Source organism: Paralichthys olivaceus, chromosome 18 (assembly GCF_024713975.1).
Source record: "Paralichthys olivaceus isolate ysfri-2021 chromosome 18, ASM2471397v2, whole genome shotgun sequence".
NCBI classification, from domain to species: Eukaryota; Metazoa; Chordata; class Actinopteri; order Pleuronectiformes; family Paralichthyidae; genus Paralichthys; species Paralichthys olivaceus.
In genome coordinates, this window is record NC_091110.1 from 7,636,609 (window position 1) to 7,659,723 (window position 23,115).

Sequence of the window (23,115 nt, forward strand, 5' to 3'; positions counted from 1 at the left end):
GGCAGTTGGCCTGCGCTGTCCGTTAGCTAAATCAGCCTCATAGTCAAAAGTCTCAATTAACGTCTAGTAAGAAAATATTTTGCTGCAAAGTTTTTAGCTCTTGTCATAGATACCAGAACTGAAATACAGAAATACAATTTCCGATACAAAGCCGTTTGAGATTTAGTATGGATGTTCACCTTCGTGTAATCCTTTGATTCAAACATACGCTTTTTCTGCTGCCTGATTATCCCCCCCCAAAATATCCATATAGTTTTCATGAAGGATATTGCGTGTCTAAATTAGAAGTTCCTTCAACTCCTGGACAAGGGCACCGAGGGACAGAGAGCTCAGAAGGAAACTTGCCAAACACAACAGGAAGTGTGAAGGTCAAGAGGATCATGCATCATCACTGTCTTTGCATAGACAGCAGAGTGTTGTTGCACTTTTAACTCCAGAGAATCGATCCCTCTCTTTTAGTGATGCCAAGACTTTCAAGTCACGGCCTCTCTGCACAACTCAGAAGTCAACAGGATTATTCTCACGGCTCACGGGGAGCTAACACTCCACCTGCGCTAAGAGATGCCTTTCACTCTCTGTTCGGAGATTTCACACCTCACATTGTCCTTTTCTTCCAAAAAGACATATTCGGTCTGTTATTTCAGATTCCCACCTTTGGATGTCAGAGAAAATGTCAGGGCCTGTACCTCTAACCTTATCTCCAAGAAATTATTTGAATATATTACTACTTTGTTCAATTGTGGGGTGGTGAGAAACACACTCAATTGCTAGGTAATGTTCACAGTCTGTGTTTATAGAGAATGAATTGAGGTGTTGACTTTTTTTTTTATCAAACCACAACCAGATCTACATTAACAAATGTATGCAAGAGCATCATGCAAGGTTTTGGGCTGCTGGTTCGACAAAATAATTCAACGTGTCATTTTGTACTCTGTTACTTTGATGAGTACTTGTCACTTCTCAAACTGAATTGATTAATTCATAAACTATTCATGAGAATAATCCACAGTACAATCTTCAGAAGGTAAACATGTATTTTCTTTCACACAAAACATGAAGATAAATGCAGATATTTTCTGAAAAATGTACTCTCTAAACTAAGTGTTTGTTTTTTAATTGGCAAACATAAACACAGATAATGATATGCATGTGAAAGGCTCATATCGGCTGATTTGTATCGACCCGCTGATGTGTCAGTCTTGCTCTAATTTTAAATTCAAACCTTGAATTAGTATTTTTACATTGTAGTAAATAAAGGGTCTGAATATTATTAGCTGTATTTTGAAGTCATGTCTAGGAGACAGGGTTGGTGCCTCCCATATGTTTTTGTTTCCATATCCCAGAAATCCTATTCCTACAGTTTCCTGTGGCTCTTCATGTTGAGACCTTTGCAGACATTTCAGTAAAATTGATGTAGCTTAGTGTTGTAAGCCAGCTGTCTGACATCCACATCACCACAGAAGTCAAATAATTACACAGAGAAATCCCAGAGATCCACACAGTCATCTCTCCTGGTGCTTAATCAGCTCTAACATTGTTTAGATTGTATCACATGCAGGAGGCTCATCATCACCCCAGGATGTACTAATTAGTCTGATAAGGGTGTTACTACTTTCTCCAATATTTACCCACAGTAATTCCTAGTAGCAGAGGGGTCATAATGTAGTATCTTTACAAGTATTCACCTTCTCATTCGCAGCCACTGGCTTCTTTCATTATATTTTTTAACTGTTGTAGTAATTCTCATAAAATACAATTCTCAGAGCTGCCATTTCCATCGTTTCAATTACACAATACTCTCGATATATTGAATATTACATTACATTGATTTTATAAAGCTGGAGAATTAGCTGCTGATGTCTGTAGGATTTTTACTCGATTGTGTTTCCAACCTCCTCTCCTGTTTTCCACACTTGCAATAACTGATTACATTTTATAGCTGATGTTAATCCTTCTTATTCATTTATTGAGAATCCAATAGTCTTTCTGAATTTTACTGCATTCTGCTTAACAAGCTCTTGATGGAGTGCAGAGTATAAATATCTTGCCTTTTTTCTTGCACCTCCACCTCCTCTCCCTCCTCTCCTTCTTCTTCCCCTTTCTTCTTTGTTTTGTTCCTCTTATTATTTTTTTTGCCGTTTGTGTTACACTACTTTTAACTGCAGTGTTTAAGAATGCGACCAGCTTGTCTTGAAATACTCTCAGGTAATGTAATGGTAATTAAGTTGACGACTGCAACTACAGAATATTTTTAGGAATTTTAAGATATTTAAATATTTTTGAACAAAGAACAAAAGAGGGTATGAGGCACAACAGGCAAAATAATGACTCTAAATATCTTTGCCTCAGTGACATGAGATATTTGCTCTAACGTCCTACCAGCATGTGACAAACAAAGGAACAGTAGTTGCAATTTGTGTTTCTACAGATTCATCTTTTCCTTTATTAGAAAATGTTTATAAATGCTATAGAGTATTTTGCATTGATATGTGCGTAACTGTTCAGATCACCTCTCAAATGACAACATGATTAATCACTTGTGTGCTCAGAGAATGACTGGCCGATGAAAGACAATGGACGCATTTACATGGACATCAATATTAGCACAATAGTATGAATAAGACACTGCCATGCAAACAGCAATTTCTGATCACCTTAACCTAAATGAACCTACATACTCGGAATGCGAAATAATCAAATTAAGACAGGTGGAGCATTCTGAAAGAGTTACATATAGACACGTATACGCTTTAATTATCATGTAACGTCCTGTCAGTGTTTTACAGCATTTTGCAAAATCGACGAATGGCAGTAACCAAATGCTTGATGACGCCTGTCCGGGGTTTGAGTGTTAACAAGTAGTAGGACATAATGTTGATGTGAACAGATGGGAATATTCTACTAGAAACTCATGTAAACATCTTAATCTTAATGATGGGTTATTAGAATAAAGTCAATGGTCAGCATATATGCAAACGTAGTCAGTTATTGACTTTACATCTGTAATATTGTTTAGTAGACTGAATTAGTTACTCTGCAAAAATATGTGCCAGAGTACAATTCAATAAATGGGAATTCAATTTGATTAAACAGAAGAATTGTTGAAGTTGGAGCTGAAACAAACGTTTGGTTTCTTGTATATAATAAGGCTCATCTGCAAAATCACTTTTAGTTGAGTTCAACATTGCTATGTACACATTGAGAGAGCTATGATGCAGTAAAAGTGAAGCATGCTACCAGACGCTAAATGAGGAGTTACTGAATGAACATTTCAAAACCCTGGAGAGTGTGTGCTCACATGTTACGGATATTGAATAATAAATAATAATACTACAAAATGTTGTCTTAAAGGTACAGTATGTAGAATTTAGTGATATTGAGTGTTGAAGTTGCATGTTGCAGCTGAACACCCCTCACCTCACCCTCCTCTTCCAAACACGAAAAAGAAACTGTGGTAGCCTTTGTCATAAAATCTCAAAAGGTGTTTAGTTTGTCCAGTCTGGACTTATGTAAAAAACATGGCGGCCTCCGTAGAGAGGACTCCCTCCATGTAAATATAAAGTGTTCAAATATAAATGGCTTTTCTGGGGTAAAGAAAAATACAATTCGTAAAATTTAGATGAAACAAACCATCATGAGGATTATTCTACATTACATTTCTGCCAATAGTTCCCTTTCACCTAAATCCTACACACTGGACCTTTAGTGTACAGGTAGTGATATGTTATTGAGAAAAATTGCATTGATAAATTAAGAAAAGTTTTTCGCAGCGTCATGCTCACAGATTGATGGAAGAATTTAGCTTGCCCAGTTAACCATTTATTATGACTATGATACATGTAACAAAGAAAAAATGAATTACTCATGAATGTAATGTATTGTTCAGCACAGCAAAATACCATCATTAAGACTTTAAGTGATAGTCCACCCAGTATCAAACACTCGCCCCCTGTTGACTTTAAAGTTGGCTGTAAATAATTTGTAGTTCTGTGCTTGATGGAAACTGGTTTATGTAGTCAGCAGGTGGTGGGCTCCTCAACATGTGCAAACCAACACATGCTTGCTAATGAGCTCATGCATGAGGACTGGGATGGAAGATGGTGTATTTAGTCATATTTTGCATGGAAATACGAGCGTTTGTAACATATTGCGCATACAGATGGAGCAATGGGTCATTAAGAGGTTTGAAATATTTTCCCTTGAATTTTTTAATACTTTCCACTGGAATCCGATAAGTACCATTAATTCACACTTTCCACGGCCACCGTTCAAGGCTGCAGAGGCTGATTGTTCGATAGAAAAGATTTAAGGTGGAGTATCACTTCCTTCTTCATGACCTGAGCTCTGACGTAAAAACAACACTGCATCATATCGATGCACGGGTGCGAGCTCAGATCATGTGTCACCGTTTCTTCACTTTTGCAATGCTGTTTCCAAGAAGCTGCATCTGCAGACAGCGCAGCCGTTTGAATAGAGTCATTGGACTGTACCAAGGGAAAGTGAGCAGTCACTCAAACCCACTCTAGTGGTCTAATAACAAAAGCAAAAGTTACAATCCTGCAAGGCTGAGATTATAAATCATCTGATTTATGGTGACAACGTGCAGTGGGAAAAAAAACTCCGAACATAAGCAAACCCTGAGCCTTTGCTGAGGGAGGCTGTACGGCACAGGAGACACAACGCAGGACTGAAATGCACGTATAGACAGAGCAGTGAAACCACAGTGTCTTTATACCAAAGACTGCAGATAATCTGTCTCCCTCCTCACTGGAATGACATAGCATCATTGTTTTCTATCTGATAATGCAATTATCTCCCTTGCTCTGACTCAGATAGAGATCACTGACAGCACAAACACACTTAGGATTGTAATCTACAACGCTTATAAGGACTTGCATTCAAGAAAGAAAATTAGAAATAATTATTTGTTATAGTTATTATTTATGTTACTTATTTGAAAGCTGCACAGTACAGTAGGGCCCACGCTGGTTCTGTTGACCTACGTCATGACATCCTCTGACCTCGGTCCAGACACACAAACACAAACAGGAGTGGATTAGTACGCTGTTGTTCTTGAGGTGAACCTTGGCCTGCAAATCCTATTTAAAATGATCTCACTGTCACACTGTTCCAGATACAGTGGAAAGTCTACATAGCTCCCGGAAGCGTGTTTGTGTGTTTGAAGCTGTCCACACCGATACAGGTAGTTTGCAAAAACCTTCACAAGTCACTAAAATGACACCTTCCGATGTGCAGATAGAAAAAAATCTGTGTGTACACATACTATGACATCACAGCTTACTTTGTGCATGTTGATTGTTGCTTTGGTTTTTGAGCATGTGCTAGAAACAACAACAAAAAAGCCAGCAATATACCAGTTTCTCTGTTTGATAGCACTGCTAGGTCTATAATGATTTAGTTTGCAGCATCACTGCACCACATTAACGACATTCACAGGCATCCACCTCACCAATGTTATTTGGACCACAGCGTTCTTTTCTGGCATTCTTGTTTGAGCGTTTGTTGTAGTTGGACCGTCTCATCTGGATGGAGATGTTTTGCAAAACAAGATTTTTTTTTCAACAGAGGTGTTAAATATCTGTTCAAAGAACGATCCGCAGTAGTGTAGACAAGGCCTGAGAGAAAAACATTTGTGTGTTTGTGTTCAAAGGAAGTAAAGGAGATAGGATCAATTCATTTTTTTTTTTTTTTATAGTTCTTGTCTCTTTGTCGGGACGAAATTCTGCTCTGACCTCCCCGAGCCCTTTAGGATTAGCTACAATAGAGGTGATATGTACTGTATAGTTGTATATGCTGGAGGATTTTTATCCCTCATGAGAGACTTATGCGTAAGGTTATGTTTAAGCCCTTTGTGTGCTCTGTCCTCCTTATCCCGCTCTGTCCTCCTGCCACCACTCTGCCCCCGTCCAGTATATCTATTCCAGGATACACACACTCTCACTCTCACATACACACACACAGATCCCAGGCCAACTGCTGCGGCAGGTGGCCTGCGCTGCTAAGCCCCTCCAGCAATTATCCTCCCTGGGATCCTGTCTCCACGACAACGGCCGCCATCATGCCCCCTGCACATGAGTTACTTCCTTGTTTTCACTTGCGGGACAACAATGGGATTCTAAACACCCATTAATAACTCCTCAAGTGCACGTGTTGGCCTTGTGCTACGTCTACAAGCACTGATTCATCTCTGAGTTACCTCCGTAGCACTTTTGATTGTGAAGCTGTGACTAAAAAATGAGTGAGCTCTCTGACCTGACAATTTATCTTCCACAAACATTACTTAAGAAGTAATGCATTGCACCGTTTTTGAACACAACGGCAATAACCTATTGTATTGTATTGCCTATGGAAGTATAAAGCTGCCATTATGCATTTAGGCAGGAATAAAGCATGAGAAAAACCGCTCTGCCCGTACTCTCCGCTCTCCCTCCTCGTTTTTATGAGCATTTCTGTCCGTCCCCCCAAAAAAATTCAGTCGCCGTCTTGCCCTCTCTCTCCTCTTTATTTCTTCCTCCACTTATATAAGTTTCTAAGTTATATTGCTAGCAAGGGGAATAAAGGTAGGGACACACACTCAGAGAACACAATTTATTTTGTTTTGGAGAAACATCAAATGAAATGACCTTACCATTAAAAAGGCCACAGAGGGAGAAGAGGAAGGGATATTGCTTTTTCACTTATAACGTTAATCTTTTATTTTGTTGGACTGTTTTTCCATCATACTGGAGATTCTTGTTATCCTGTGAAGATGGTGTGTGGGTGTGCGTGTGAGAGTGTGAGTGTGTGTAATTACAAATCATAAACCTGCCTTTTAATTTTAATTACCTCACACACTTTTCGCTCGCTGTGAAATATCTTGCTCTGTACTAAACAGAAGTTGGTGACTGTAAATGTGACTACAGTGTGTTTGTGTGTGTGCGTTTGTACGTGGGGGGGTGGGGGGGTGATAGGTGTTTTTTAGTGAAGGCAAAAGTAAAGTTTGCTGTGATCATGTATGATGTTGCTGGAGGAGGACAGAATCATGCTGCTTCAAAGCAGAGACGAGGGGTTGTCCTGCTCAGACCTCCACAGTCAGATCAGGACAAGTTACGTTTGGAACTCATCTTAAAATTCAGGTAACATTAAAAGCAGATACAGTGCACTGTATGATAAAAAATTTCAGAGTTACTGTTTCCCTAACGTGGACTGATGAGGTGAATTCAGGTAAAAGCTATTATCTTTTATTGATGTCTGTTATTAAATCCAGACCAATCACAGTAGGAGGAGATAAAGAAAAAGAAAGACAGACAAACTAGAAATTGAGTTTAATCTTTAAGAGAGAGATAAGGAATGTGCGTCAGAGATCTTTATATTATTTTAATCTTTCTGTGTTTCTTAAAGAGTAGTTTACTGATTTGCCGTTGCACTCCTATTACATGCAGGGGAAAATTGTCTTTTTTTTTTTTTTCCTTACCCAGGATACAACTTGGCCATCAACACATTGTAAATGTTGTGATATTAGTGATAAGTGTAGCCTATAGTGATGAAGGAAGGGCTACAAGAGATCTTATATGCACTTTTTTCTAATTCAACATTAACTTTTAAGTTTTTTTAATTTGAGTTTTCAGCCGTAACCATCGCAGACTCATGTGACATTGTGCTAGCACTCCAAATCATTGTGTGTGAGTGTGTCTATTTGTGGATTTTATACCCTGTGAGCTTCCCTTTATCATTGCATTGACAGCTAGAATGGCACGTTAGCATGAAAGCCAGCTATGTTGTGTGTTATGTTAATACAACACGTGTGTGTGAGTCCATCATGTGAGTCCAGCATTAAAGAGCTCCATACAAGTTCTGTGTCCTATGCAGTCTGTGAACAGAATCTGCTGTGAACAATCAGTGCATTTTCTCTTTAACTGAGTAGCTGAAGTGTTTAAAAGTGCAGGAGAGGTTTCAGACAAACTTCTTCATCGTTTTTTTTGTTAACCTCTGTGTTATGTTCCTTGTAAGTGATGCATTTTACCCATCGTTCCCATTCTAGAGGTTCTTTTGGGTAATGTAGACTTTGACAGGAATGTCGGTTGGGGCAGGAGCACAGGTCCTCTATATCCCACAAACTTTAAATTAACAGAGATCATCTCAAACATTTGCTTTTGAGTCTGACTGAAAGTAAACACACAAGGTATTCCCATGGAAATCTTTTCAGAAAAGTATTTTGTAGAGTACTTTGAGAGAATCCTGCCCCTTGCCCTGACACATCGTTCTGGACATAGTGTAGCATTGAAATCGCGCCAGAGCACGAGTCTCCGCTTTCTAAACACTTCAACTGAAATGATCTCAAACTACAGGCAGTGCCATGGGACTACTTTCTGTTTCTCTTTGAGATGGATTCTGTTTTGTTTTGGAAAGCTATAGGCGGCTACATGACCTCGTCTGCCTTTCCCAAATCTCTGCAACAGAGGTGGTGAGTAGAATTTTGTCATGAGCAGTAGTTAAAAGGGACACAAATATTGTTGATGCATCCAGGTTGCCAAAGTAATGGAGCCAGTCTATCTCCTACGCTGTTGCAAACCCACGAACACACACAAATACTGACTCTGTCGCTTCGGTTTACATATGATCTGTCATCAGTCCTGAGATCCTGACTGGTGAGACAAGAGTTCACATCAGGCTGTCTAAGCTCCTGCAGCCTATCCCTCTTAGTATCACCTGAGTCTGAGATAAATCTCACTTATAACTACCCTCTCATTCTGCCAACACATCTAAACACTCTCTGATCACTTTCAACTGTGTCCTAATGGGGAAGCAAGCCATGCCATTACATCATTACACCCTCCCCCACCTCCCTTGTCTGTCCAGTCACTCTCTCTGTCACTCTCTTTGCTCTTGCTGTCTGTTTCTGTCTCTCCGTTCCCTTCGTTAATTGTGCCCTACACCATCAGACCTGCTCGTGCTGTGACCAGATTCACCTCCAGTGGTGTATTATTAGGACACTGGCCACCTGGGCTATCTCTTTCCCCAGGGAGGTGCATCAGGGATGACCCACTGCTGGGTGTGGGTGGCCCCTTTTCGCCTGGCCTTGATGGCCCACTGCTGAGCAGGGCAGGCTAGTTGGATGTGGCAGGACTACATTGTGCAAGCTGGGAGTATGAGGTATGGCCATAGGCCCAGTCTGGGAAGCACTGATCCACGCTACCAGCTGCCATCTTCCTCCCCTTCCTGCATGCTCCCCTTCCGCTGCTGCGCGGCTTCTCTCTCTTCTCATGTCTATTTTTAGAGCTGGCTGATTTCTACCTTCTAAAACGGGAAAATGTGTTGTGGAACAGGAAGGTGTGTTTTTTTTGTTGTTGTTGTCTTGGACATACTACTGTGCGCTGTGCACATGCTTCACACACCCCTTCTGATCCCCGTTCATGCCACCGCACACTGTACATTCCTGTACACACATGCACTCCCCATTTGCATTCGGCTTCTCTCTGTTCTCGCTCCCAAGGGAGACTGTTGATTGAAGGTTTCGGTTCGAAACCAAAAAATGAAATAGCATACAACAGCGCAGCCTTTTCTGAATGCAGCATTTTTATATCGACACAGCGTGTACGACTGTGGAACTGTGGTCTGATTTCATCTTTCTGCTTAGCTAAGCTTAGATCTTCCTCACCTCTCCCTCATCATTAGCTATCCCCCTCTGCAACGGACCGCCTCACCCCCCCTCAACCCTCCTTACTCCATCATCCTCAACTGCAAGCTGCGGCTCCATAGTAGCTATCATAAAGAGAAACTACAAAGAAACTATTGAAGCTCCTAACACAACACTAGTGACAGTAGCATCTTTGTTGAAATGCTGGAAGCCCATCATGTTGAAAGAAGCCAACATGCTGGCCTGTTTGGCTGAGGAGAAACGATGCTGCATTCCCAGCGAACAAGAGCGATAAATAGAAAGAAAAAAAACGCATTCCTGTGGAGATGGAGAGACAAAAAAACTACTGTATACCAATGCAAGCAGGGGAAGCTACAGTATGCCTCAACATCAAAACCCCCAAAAGTACATTCCATAGTTTTTAGGAACTCACTGTAGCACTCATAGGGGAGCGAAGGAGGGGGGGTTATTTTGCATCTTCCGCAGTATGTCTCAAGTCTTATTAAGGATGAGCAGCTCTGCGCACTGGGTGATGCAGTCTTTTTTCAGTGCCCTGACTTTCCCTTCACTTGTGGGATTGCTGAATGACTGAGTGAATGTAAATGTACACCAATTAGATAAGAAACCGGCTTTTCTGTAAAGCTGCCAAATCCAGGGGCAAGAGGAAGAGGGGGGAAAAAAAGTGCTGCTTGTCTGAAAATAAATGATCTGTATACCAATAACCCTCAGCCACCACCCGGCTTGTGTGTCCAAAAGAAAGAGTTAAAGAGTTGGAGGAGATGCAGTGGCCTTGATTCCTCGCTGAAGTGTGTACACATGGATTAACGCTCAGAGAAAGATAATACAGTAGATGATCTGCGATTCTTCACCCAAACAGCAGATTTTCTGTTAGATACATGTATAAACACAGATTGTGACATGCAGAGAAAACACCGCAAAGATGTTTCAAATGAGACTCAAACCTACTCTGCTTTCTCATTATAAAGGACTTTGAGTCAGACATCCGTCGCTTCTTAAGTAAACTTTCATCTCACAGCTTCTTCACTCTCTAAATCCCCTGTCCCCAGCAGGGTGCCTGGTTCTATCCCCGCAGCCACAGATGACCTGAGAAGAACCTAAACTTTCCACTATAAAGACCCCGTCCAACGCAAAAGTGCTGACTAAGACCAGACTCCTTCCTGTCCAACCCTCCATCCTGCTCCCTCTCTCTCTCTCATCCACCCTGGATCCATGGGATGGAGCGTTGCTGGCCAACCCTTGTGAGGAAGGAACCATTAAGGAGCCCATCAATATTTCATCATCGCTCACTCAGAAACATAGTTATAGAAGTTTCCAGGCTGAGGCCATTAGGGGGCAGACGTCAATACGTTATGGCAGCGAGCATCTCTCTTCACTACCCCTCCCACCCCCCCTTCTCTCTTTCCCTTGCCTCTGTCCGTCTCCCCTCTCAAGAGGAGTCATTGGAGAAGCTTTCTCAAGACGACAGTGGTTTCCGCTACTTCTACATTAAACAAATCATTAACCATTAGGTATCCAAGGAGCACAATATCCTTTCCTGGTCCTGTCAGATGACCCCAAGTACTTTTATCAGTCTCAGTAAAGAGGAAGGGAGCGAGACATGGGTGGAGGGTTGTTTGTAAAATCTGACTGAAGGTAACAAATCTCCACTCACAAACAGCTAATTAACAACCAGACATGATTGCATAATGTGATGTGGGCAGCCCTATACACTGTACAACTTTAACTCATGGCTGTTGAGGTGGGTCTAGCACCTTTGGTACTGGCCAACTCAGAGAGTGGACGGGGTGGCTACAGTATCAGGAGGAGGAACTTCCTGTCTGTAACACACAAATCTTTCAACAGGAGAGGCAGTGTGAAGCTTAATTGCAGTCTTTTTAGGATTACAATGATTTTATAACCCCTTCTTTCAAATTATCACACCTACATTAGCTGGGATGGGCTCTAGCCTGCAGGCTAAAGTGTGTTAAATATTGCTGTACCAGACATTTTAATGAGTTTTCCTGCAGCTCACCCTTCACTGTCCTTGGAAGTAAAAAGGTCCCGCTATATGCATTTTACCAGAGGAAATGTGAGGTCCTCCAGAAGCGCAAATCAAACCGGAACCCAGGGATGCCAAGTCCATACTAATGTAAACAACACCTCCAGACCTCTCTGAGGGGGCGAGGACCCTGCCAAGTCATTACACTTCCTCTCTTTTAGATCCCTATAGCTTTTCTAGTGTGAATCCTGCTCTGACTTTAATTAGACCATCTTATCTGTGTCTCATTACTTTTCACATTGTCACCACAGCTTAACTGCATAACTCTATGATCATAACCCCAAAATATACCCTGTTATTTTTTACATTTTTACGCTCTAATTTAACTGCGTTTAAATAAAAGTGTTCTGCAGGTGTGGAGCATGTTTGCAACTCTTTACACTTTAAACATGTTTCTCTATTTTTAAAAGTTAATAATAAAAGTATAAATGGTACTTTGCAAGACCCGACATGAACTCACCAGAGTGCAGAACCTCTCCGGCGGGTTTCCACACGTGATTCCGGGCGGATCCACCTTGATGCGCATGTAGTCTTTCATGGACGCGGTCTTCGGCTGGCACGCGTATTGCTCCCACACTGAGCCCTCATCCGTGCTCACCAGGGACTTGCACAGTTCGTACTGGCCACGAGTGGAGGCCAAGCAGTGCAGCAGCAGCAGCAGCAACGCGGCCTGGAGGAGCATGGCAGGCTGGGGGGTCGTTTGGAGCGGGGTCCGGCGCAGGGTGAGGGGGCCACGGAGCTCAGGGGAGAGGTGACGCGCATGGAGTGGTGATTATAAGGAAATGGTGGACATCCCTATACCACCATACTGCTGCACTGTGAATGGAGAGGCGCAGGTAAATCGACACAACTCGCCTCCAGACTAATAAATTCCCTAAATGACAGGAGGACACTGTATCGGCAACTTTCCCTCAGTGTCTCTTCATAAATATCGACGGCCTCCAGAGAGGGACACTTTGTTGATTTGAAGACTGGCTTCCCGAGGAGGAGTGGCGGCGGATGGAGAGGCGGATAATGTTACAGAGATTAATCTTGGCATACGCTTTAACCATAGTGTTGCAGGGAGTTGAGTGGGAGATGTCAACGCTGATCCATGGATCAGAGAGCCGTGTCCTGCGGGCAAACGTTGCCGGTGCTGGTCGGGCAGGAGGAAGGAGAGGTCGCTGCGTCTTCAGGTATATCCATTGGACGCTTTAGGCTGGCCGAGCTCCTGTGATTGTCCTGGGGCTAAATGGGGACAAATGTGAGAGAAGCAGGGAGTTAGTGCGGTGCGTAATAAACCATCCATTCATCAAATAACCTTAGTCTTCCTGTAAATGGAAGAATATACCTGTCATATTTTTCACGGCTCAATTTGAGATTAATTTTATCCTGCGTGGTATTTTCCCCCTTTTTGCATAAATAAAAGTTTAATGCCAGTCTTTGAAATATACATGCGCATGGGTGGGTCGCTTTCTTAACTCTTTCCCTGCGCAGTTGGGTAAATTGCGCTTATTAAACATAACGTGAACCACAAGCAGAACATAAAAGTGAATGTGTGACAGTTGCTTTAAAAGACGACACGTTCAGTTAAAACCAACATCAGTCCTACGGTGTAATCTTTTGACATTTAAAGTGCAGAGTTGAACTTTAAAGACGCACTAAAAGCGCAGCGCCGTGTGGATAACCTTGTGCGTAAAAACACGTGCTTTTGCCGGGTGTGTGCAGGAGTTGTAACAGCTCCTGTAGCTCTGGCGCTGCTGGAGATGGAGGCTCCAGATGTTTTTATAATAACTGCACAGGAAGAAATAGGCACCCCAAAGATACGTTTAACAGACAGTTACTTAAAACTTGATAGTGTGCATAAAATAATGAATGTTTCAAGAATTAAACATAAAGTAGCTTGCCCGGATTCACGTCTGCACACTCTTTCATTTAATTACAAACTTTAAGCAAAATACAAACTGCAGTGAAAATGCGATCTCGCCAGATTTATCCACTTTGTGATTATAAATCGATTTAAACTGAATATATTACTACATGCATAAATATGGGTGACATTTTTGTGCAGCGTGGATCCATTGATCATAATCATCCCTGCTCTGGAACTGAAGCCAGGTCCTTGCGCAACCTGTCCCACACCATCCACCCTGCATACATGGACTCCTCACTTACTTCAGCTGTCAAAGTGAAGTCGCCAAAAGCTGTTCACCGGCTCTGACAGTCTTACAGGGGTAAGACCCCACCTCGCAGTATCACTCACAGAAGATGTATTATATATTCACACATTACAGGGGAAACTGTGTAAATACAGCTGGAAGTGCTCGGATCACGCTTCTGCTCCGGATATTGTACATGGAACTTTAGGGGGCTTCTGCACACATGCACGGATCAGATAAAGCACTTACTTCTCACATGCATCCGTGAGGCAGCTCAGCACTTTGTGTGGTGATGGAGCCTCCGTGCTCGTCCTCCCTCTCCCCCCCTCTCTCTCTCCCTCTCTCTCTCTCTCTGCTCAGAAAGATCCTCTCCCGACCGTCCAGTAAATACTCATCCCCCGCCGCGGTCCTCACTGTTACTCCCGTTGTCCGCCTCCCTGCCCCGGCTCGCTGCTTGTTGTTTTTCAGCCGGATACTTTTCTCTCTTTCTTCTTCTTCTTCTTCTTCTTCTTCTTTTATCTCTATCGCAGCGTGGATGGCTGCGCAGATCGCTGTCCTAGATCTTGAGGCGGCGGGTGAAGAAGAGGAGTGAAATCCAGCGTCCAGGAGTAGGAAAAGTATAAAATATTGACTTTGAGGAAAACGCGCCCTCCTCTGCCCCCTCTCTCCTCCTACTGTCCCGACTTCACCAGCTCGGGTTTACCCGGGATGCTCAAGGGCAGAAAGAAAGAGGGAATAAAGAGGCTTTATGGAAAATATCACCCTCCCTTCTCCTCCTCCTCTTCCTCCCTCGCTCTCTTTCTCTCTATCTCTCTCCCTCCCTATCTCTCTCCCTATCTCCCTCCCTCTCTCCCTCCCTCTCTCCCTGTTAATGCCGAGGCTAAATCCTTTTACCATCACTTTCAATCACTATCTGAGCTTTTATCTGCTCCATGTCCTGCTGCCTGCCTGGACCGGGGCGGTGCAACTTCCCTGCTCCGTCTCCGGTTCCAAACTGTTCCCTGCCAGGTCCGCTCTGCAGCCCGCTCGGCTTTTAAAGGACCAGCAAGGGATTAAAAAAAGAAGAAGCTGGGACCCGGTGTTATTACACTCTCGACCTTAATATGTCCAGATGTGTAATTAAATAAATGACATAGAAAATAAAGTGGTGTTCAGCTGGTTTTCAGGGAGTTTATATTAAAACACCCAAAATCCTGTATTACTATATTGGGATTTGTTGTGTTTGTGGTGTAATATCCTATTTTATTGTAGAATCACCTCGAAATGTCTTCTAACATTGCATGGATGATATTAACATGTCCTCAGCCTGTGAAGTATACAAATGTAATTCTCCGTAGGATTACTATGCAGGATTATGAGTGGATCTGAACTTTCAGTTTAATTATAGCCCATAGTTCACATTTACTCAGGGTCAGTGCAGTGCTGTGTAATGCTGCAGTGGTGCTGCCCATGGCCCTGAATCTTTAACTCTCCATACAGAGGTCGCCACATCTCAGTTGCTGCCAAACTAGAGGTCAGAAGGAGGGTCGCAAGATGATTAAGATGTCAGAAACAATAAAAAAAACAATTTCAAAAAACATTTTTTAAGATTAATTGTCGCAAAAACTAAAAAACACTATTTTCTTTGTGTCTATGTGATCCCTGAGGTGACTAGCGACAGCATATACGGCAGCAGGTCAGTTTACAGCACCACAGGAAATATTGCAATATGTGCACGTAGGTGAATTATTTGAGAACTTGCTCAAATCGATATTCTTTGGGATAATGGGAGTCGCTAGTCTGGTCATGGTCTTGCTCATGTAAAACTCCCAATTAGGTCAGTTTTACCATTTTGTTATCCAACTCTATCAAGGGGTCAGTGTGTATATATAATCTTTAAAAATATAATAAAATGAAAACTATGTTTTGAAGTTCCAATCTTATATCCTTGTGTCAAATACTAATTTATCTCTTATGCTAAAAAAAACAAAACAATTTTTTAAATGTATCTTTTCATCCCTCTCTTTTGTTAACCTGTAACATTATAAGTTAATAACTCATCTTGAAGGCGAGGTGTATACAAATTGTATCCAATCAAGTGTGGCTTGGGATGACAAGGCAATTGTTGGCGAGTGGGTGGCTAGCAGAGTAATATCGCAGATACGAGTTTGGATTTCAGCTAACAAAAAAAAAAAGTTACTTCATCAATTCAACCCATATTGTCAGTTTAACTTCAGGAACTTAGTCCAGCTTAGTTTGTTTATGTGTTGCATTATATATCCTGTTGTTCTTGGACAGAGCTTTCTTCATTTTCTTGAACAGAAAAGTCTAAAGAGTTTTTGCTGACCTCCAGTGGTTCGGTGTCTAATCTTGCTGCCTTGTCCCACAAGTTTAGACCACTCCACAATGAGTCAGTGCACCACAGCATCACATTTGGGGGTGTGGTTGGATGCAATTAAGCGCACTTACCTAACCTCAGCTGACCCGTCAGTCATGCTGGGTGTTAGTCAGTCAGTGGTGAAACGGGTCCTCAAGCTTGCAAACTGAGTTTGACATTTTGCTTTACAACCTGGTATCAACTTATCTTTATTGTCTCTTGTGAAGTAGCCTAACTCAATATGAAATCATTGTATTTACTGTATCTTTTTATTTACACTTGAATCTCGTGATAATTTCTCTTATTTGGGCCTCAATCTTGAAGAAAAAACACTCGGAAGTTGTTACAAACTGTATACAAGATGTAACTGATGAGAAGTAAGTCATAAGTCAATTTTTTGTTATTTTAGTTGGTTATTTAGATATTTGGTTGATACCCATCACAACCTCTCACTGTGGCAACTTTAAGACTAAAAGTAACAATTATTTAAAAAATTGATCAATATACTGATCATTTTTCGAAGAATAAAACACTGCTTATTCTACTGTCTTGTTTTGAGCGACGGTTAGTTGCTCACCTGGTTGAGCCCCCCCCCCCCAAAAAAAATTAATTATAATTTATGACATGTTTTTATTTGAAACATGAAATCAGTTTCCAGTTAATTTTCTGTCAGTTGACTAACTGATTTACCTCTTGCTTATATGAGGTGAGAGATTAATTAATGGTGCTGTGGACCTGCTTCCACATCCTCAAGAACACCCCCCCAGACACACACACACACACACACACACACACACACACACTCCTATTTTTGGAAACCACTGAAGTGACTAACACCATTGTACCACCAACACGGGAACAGATGTCTATAATCAGCTCATAGTGAGTGGGGACTCTGTAATTCACACTTCAGAGGTGAATGACAACCATCTTGGCTCAGATAATTCACACCTCTGGTCTGGGTTTATAGCAACAGAAGAACAAAGAGGCCAAAAGACAAGTGGGGCATAGAGAGAGCGAGAGAGAGAGATGTACGATTTAGAGGAAATTATGAACCTCTGTATGAAACAGTGGCGGTGCACCCAGGAAAGGATCGATAGTTTGTCCTTGCAGGGCCTTCCCTCTCATTTCGCATTTGTGGGACAAGACTTAACCCTTTTTGTACTTCCGAGGCCTCTGAGACGAGGGGACCCCCTTTGTTTCCACACCACCGTGAGTGGGGCCATACTGAAAGACAAATTTCCCCCTCAGATATCAACAGCGTATCACAAATACAACATTCACTGCTATCACAGACTTTGATATAGAATAACACAGGCCTTTAATCAGCACTGCACTGGAACAGAGGGGGGGGAAATGGGCCTGCTAATGTGTCACACGGCGTCTGAGGCAAAGATAAAACAAACGACACAGCTTTTGTCAGAGGTTGAGAACCTTTCTAAAATATTAATAAGAATAAGAATTTGATTTTCAGATTTCACTTTCTCCATCAAACTGTCCTGTTCTCTCGTCTTCCTCTCACTTGTTCAGTGCGAGCGATTTAAGGCAGATTTAAATCCTCAGTGATGGTCAGAGAGTGTGTGCAGCGCTCAAAACGTGACTTACTGTGATTAAGCTCCAAACATTTATTTCACAAATGGGTGAGGATTACACGTGTAGGCAGGGAGACTGATTTTATTTTGTTCAGCCTCTGTCATTTACTCTTCTGTGTCTCACGATCGTATTTAGCCAACTACACATTCTTGACGACATCAAACATGATTTTACTCTTCACTGAATTCACCTGAATTTGCATCAATAACTCGATAGAAATGTCAACTCTCAACATGATGAATGAGTGATATTATATTTTGGAATTCAATTATGTCTTCATAAATAAGAGCATCAATAACAACAGAACAGCCTGGCTTAATAGACTTGTATTCACTACAGTAAGTGGCACCACAGGCCAGTGCTGTTTTCATTTCCTGCAACAGTGTTAGTGATCTGACCATGCTGCGTTCAGTGGCAGTGTAAAATTAGTCATTGTGCTTTTGAAAAAATTACATCATTCTGAATTGGCTACATGTGAATATTATATAACTTCTGTGATGTCTTTAGCAGTTTATATAGAAACTTGCTCTGTGAATCACTCGACTCCCCGGGGAGAGCTCACTGAATCTGAAAAGTTGTGTAAAATGAGTTGTGTCAGTAAGTGGCAAAAATCGACGTCAATTTTTTTCCTTTTCCTCGTGGAGACTCTCCATCTTCCTCTACAGCCTCCCTCTCTTTCAGTCTCTCTGTGTTTGTATTTTTGCAGAGGATAGAACTGTCAGAGTAGCTTCGCTGGCAGACCTTGATAAAAAATATACCCTTCATCGTGGCAGCCTGCAGAGTTTGGACAAGATTCAGGACAGGCCTCATCCTCCCCTCTCTCCCCCTCGCTCTGTCTCTCTATTTGCCAAAAGGATGATGCAAAAGTCAACCTGTGTGGGAGTCACGCTCCCGCATAAATCAGTTGGGAACTTTGGAAATGCCCCAGACAACTTTATGTATGATCAAATGTAATTCACATCCATCCATGGTGACGAGCTCTGACGAAGCATGCACACAGACAGACACACACAGACAGACACACACACACACACACACACACACACACACACACACACAGGCTGATGTCTCTAAAAACACCTGACTCATTTATTCTGTGTTTACGTACAAAAAGAGAAGCATCTCTTTCAAGCAATGTAACCGTCACTGCACACATGCTTCCACATCCACTAGAGGGCAGGGCAGAGTCCAGGGTTTGTGAAAACATCAAATATTGCGACATTGGAGGAGATTGATCATTTACATTTCAAAGAAGGAAAAAGTAGCCACGTTGTAAAAGTTGGTGGTCGAACTCGCAAAGTCTCTCCTCAAAGAGTTTTGCCCTCTGTTAAAAAAATGTGCCCCATTCCTTGCTTGAACTTTTGGCTACACTCCCCCCCCCGCACAATTTACTGTGGTACTGCTGCAGTCCATCTGTTTGATCCATATCCTTTAGCTTTCAGAAGACTTGCACAAATTCTGACAAAATGAATGCAGAGTAGATATTGTGAATGTGGCTGCCATTAGCTCAAACGACCTTACTGTATATCCACTACATGATGGACATATTTAAAGGGTAATTCCATCATATATACACATCACAATCAGTTTTCACATCCTGGGGAGCACTGCTGTGTATAAATCCTTTTGTTGCTCTAGAAGGAGCTGCATGAAGTCTGATAAATTTCCTCCTGGGATGTCACTGACTTAAGACTTCAAGTTTAAAAAGTGAAATCTGGGTTGTGGAGTTACACTCGATTTGTACTTAAGGCGCTACAGCATACCTGTACAGCTGTTGTGTGTAAAAGGTTTGAGGTTACACTATGAGCTTTGGAATGCGATTCCTTAAAAATACAAATAAACATCTGTCCTACAATGGAGATACAATAAGGGAACAGCAATAACTAGAGTGCCAACGAATGGTAACTCATCATTCAGTGACAGGACACAGCACAAATATTTAACGTTACCTGGATGTAGCTCAATAAATGGAATTAAAAGTGAATGAACACAGTCACAGTGGGGAATACAAATCAGGATAGAGCCTGATTTCATACAACACATACATCCAACTCTTGACTAAATCAAAACCTCTAGCTTCAGAGAGAAGTGATGTGAGCAGACCTCTGTCGCTCCTCATCTCTGCTGCATCAGGTCAAGCTTAGATCAGATGTTTTTATTTTATCATAGCACACCTGAATCTCTGACCATAGCCAGGTTTTGACAAGAAAATAAATTGCGCGGGATAAAAAATGACTATGTCTGGTTCTCCCGCCTTGACTTTGATCCCTTTTATTTAGCTTTCCATTATGAGTCTGACAATAATAAAGGAGTTCAGTGCTACATCGGTGTTATCCTCACTTAAGTAAATTACTTTCTTGTTCGTCTCAAATATCCCCCAATTTCATGAGATCTACGGGGTATTAGAGCCATGCTGGAGAAAAAATATTCTGAGATTTCTAGAATATTTCTTAATATTACAAGAAAAAAAGAGAAAACATTTTTTAGGAAATAAGTAGCAAGGAGAACCTGTTCTGTTCCACAACATTTGAAACATTTGAGAGACTATTTCTCATAAAATTGTTTTTTTTTTTAGATATCATCTGATGAAGAAAAATTCAAACCCAAATGTTTGCTTAAATATCTGAAATTCCTTCATGTGATTCATATTCAAAAATATATTGTTAAAGAATAATCTTTGACTGGTTTCATTTCCAACATTTCCTGCTATTATTTTTTATTATTTTGGTCCATAAAGCCTCAGAAAACAGAACACCTGTCACATGAACACATGATGTTCTTTAAACAACCAGATGGGTCCACTAGACAATAAATAGACACACGCACACATACGCGTACACACACACACACCAATCATCGTCTCCTAGCAACTCCTAGTTAGTGGTCCTACCTTGGGAGTGATGCTCTTTTCACTTCCATCAGGTGTTCACCCACCAGGGAACCAGAAATAACCTTGGAGTGACCCTGAAACACAGGGACATTTCACCTCCTTCCCACAAACCCTTTCAGTGACCTTATTTTTTTACCAACAATGAAAAAAAATATTAACACCACAAACAACCACCCACCTCTCTGTTGTAGTTTTGCTCTTTTTGTAGTTGTTGACCCAAAAGAGGCTTTAATGAGCAGGAGAAGCACCCGAGGGCTGATCCCTACACATCGCACTTGAGTCACTTGGTAAGGATGGATGAGTTTTAACAGCATCTGCGGAGGGCGCCGTCGGTGTCCTGTCCCACTCTGGGCCAGCTGCAGAGACACTAATCTGCTGTGTGTGTGTGTGTTTTGTGTATGTGCATGTGTGAGGGATTGATCATACAAAAGAGGCATTGTTTAGACTATTTTACGAGGATGTGCATGCAGTGTTGAGGATGTGGAAGGTGAGTGTGTGTGAGTGTGTGTGTGTGTACACAGGTGTTTACTGGCCTCTTTTCTACTTGTTGGCTGCTGCATGACTGAACCTCCTCACTGTCCCCGTGTGATCAAGTGATCGATGCGAAACACTGGAGGTGCCTTTCACACACAGGCACACACACACACACACACACACACACACACACACACACACACACACACACACACACTTCTCTCCACTCTTCAACACTGCAAAGTGTCTATCGCCACTGAGGTTACGGTAACAAAGCCAACCTCTCAGTCACCCTCTTACTCAGTGGATAAATCAATTAGTCATTCACTGTCTCATTCTCAAGTGTAAAGCAACGCTCGCTTTCGCCAGCGTTCTGGACTCGAAGCAGATCTCATCTACGTGACTGATGCGGTCACTCAAACCACTCACATCGCTCACATACTCATTCATGCATTGAGTGAATGAGTGAGAATCCCCCATTTACTGACTCACCCTCTCCCCCTCTCTCGTGACAGTACAGTCAATAGCTCTTGGAGTGAGAGTCTGGTTTACATATGTGAACAGTCTTCTTAAAGTGGCTTTATCTGTTTGTTATTGTACTGATATCCTGTCGTCTACAAGGAGTCTCAGAAGACACCTCTCGATAATTCATATATCCTGTCTGAGCTGTGTGTGTAGGAACATATTTAAATGTACTCAGTGTAGAGTTTTGAGGGCTTCAGTAGATAATGTACGCTTCAAAGCTCAAATCATTCAACCACTTGTTAAATCGCTCTTACTCATTCTCTTAGTCATTTACTGTGTGACTTACGTCTTCACTCACTCACTGACAGTGTGTCTGACTACATACGGTCCACCATGGAATACCACCATGGCTTACATGCAATCACTCAATCAATTCGACTTTAAGTACATTTCAAACAAGTCAAAAGGGAATCCAAAGTGCTTTGATCAGTGGATTGAAATTTAATGGAATTAGAGCCTAATGTAAATCCTAGACCAGAGGTATTCGATTAAAATACAGAGAGGTCCAGGTAGAGAACATTTCATCAAGCAAGGTTCCGAACATCATAAAGTCTAATTATGATTCAGTGATATATATATTAAAAAATTACATAGTTTTCACATTGAACTGGAGGGATTACAAATAAGTGGTCTAATTAAAATAAATGCTCTTTTCTTCATGCTGTGTAAAAAAAGAATACACATAATGAAAAGCTTTTAAAATAAATCTGCATCTTAAAATAAAGTACTTTAAGTGACCTGTAAATTAAGTTTCACTTTTTCTTTTTGTCCAAACAATAGTTTTTGCTGTGGTCTTTTTCCAGCAGGCCATGTCAAGTTACTTTTCTTTTCTCTGAGTCACTTCTCATAGTCTTCTTTCTCTCGTTTGTCCGAGTCTCTTCAGGTATTGGGCATCTCACCTGTTGGCTCATAAGAATTCACAGACCTGATTGGCTGAGTGGTGTCACGTGAGATGATTTACAATGCATGCAATTGGACTGCGAGTTTTCCTGGGAAGCTACATCAGTAGCGTGAAGGTTAAATGATTTATCTGTTATAGGTTGGACCTGGGCCGCAGTATAGTCTTATACTATATTGTATACGGATATTAGCAACTCCTACCCTCAAACTAAACAATTATTTACAACATAAAAGCTTTAGATATTTATATTTTTCTATTTCTGAACAGTTTATCTGTAACAGTTTATCCCCGTCCACCATCAGGAAACGCTCCTATATCTGTTGTGTCTGAGGACTTTTTGTCTTGATTGCACAGTATCATCTATATATTATTTTATGGTTAAACTTTTGCAGTTAGTGTCTAAAAAGATTCAAAATTTGTATCCATTTTGAACTGACAGGAAATTATGCAAAACAGGCAACAATTCACATCAGTCAAGCTGCTGCATAGGAGTGATGCTTTGAATTAAATTTAATTGTGTGAAAGATTTAATAGTTATTTCT

General features: G+C 41.5%; 2 protein-coding genes across 27 annotated transcripts in view; one reads left to right on the forward strand and one right to left on the reverse strand.

Annotated features, from left to right (window-relative positions):
- The window catches only part of ntng2b (netrin g2b), a 65,797-nt gene extending 51,074 nt beyond the window's left edge, over positions 1-14,723 (reverse strand). For 6 of the 7 annotated variants that reach the window (XM_069514370.1, XM_069514366.1, XM_069514369.1 and 3 more), the window contains exons 1-2: positions 14,084-14,686; positions 12,157-12,923 (exon numbers count right to left, since the gene is read on the reverse strand). In XM_069514370.1, the coding sequence (XP_069370471.1) occupies positions 12,157-12,378 (222 nt within the window). In that variant the 5' untranslated portion in view covers positions 12,379-12,923; positions 14,084-14,686. Of the gene's footprint in view, positions 1-12,156; positions 12,924-14,083 lie in introns of all 7 variants that reach the window. The other variant, XM_069514371.1, reaches the window with a different exon arrangement.
- The window catches only part of rapgef1b (Rap guanine nucleotide exchange factor (GEF) 1b), a 206,002-nt gene that overhangs the window by 60,327 nt on the left and 122,560 nt on the right, over positions 1-23,115 (forward strand). The window lies entirely within an intron of this gene.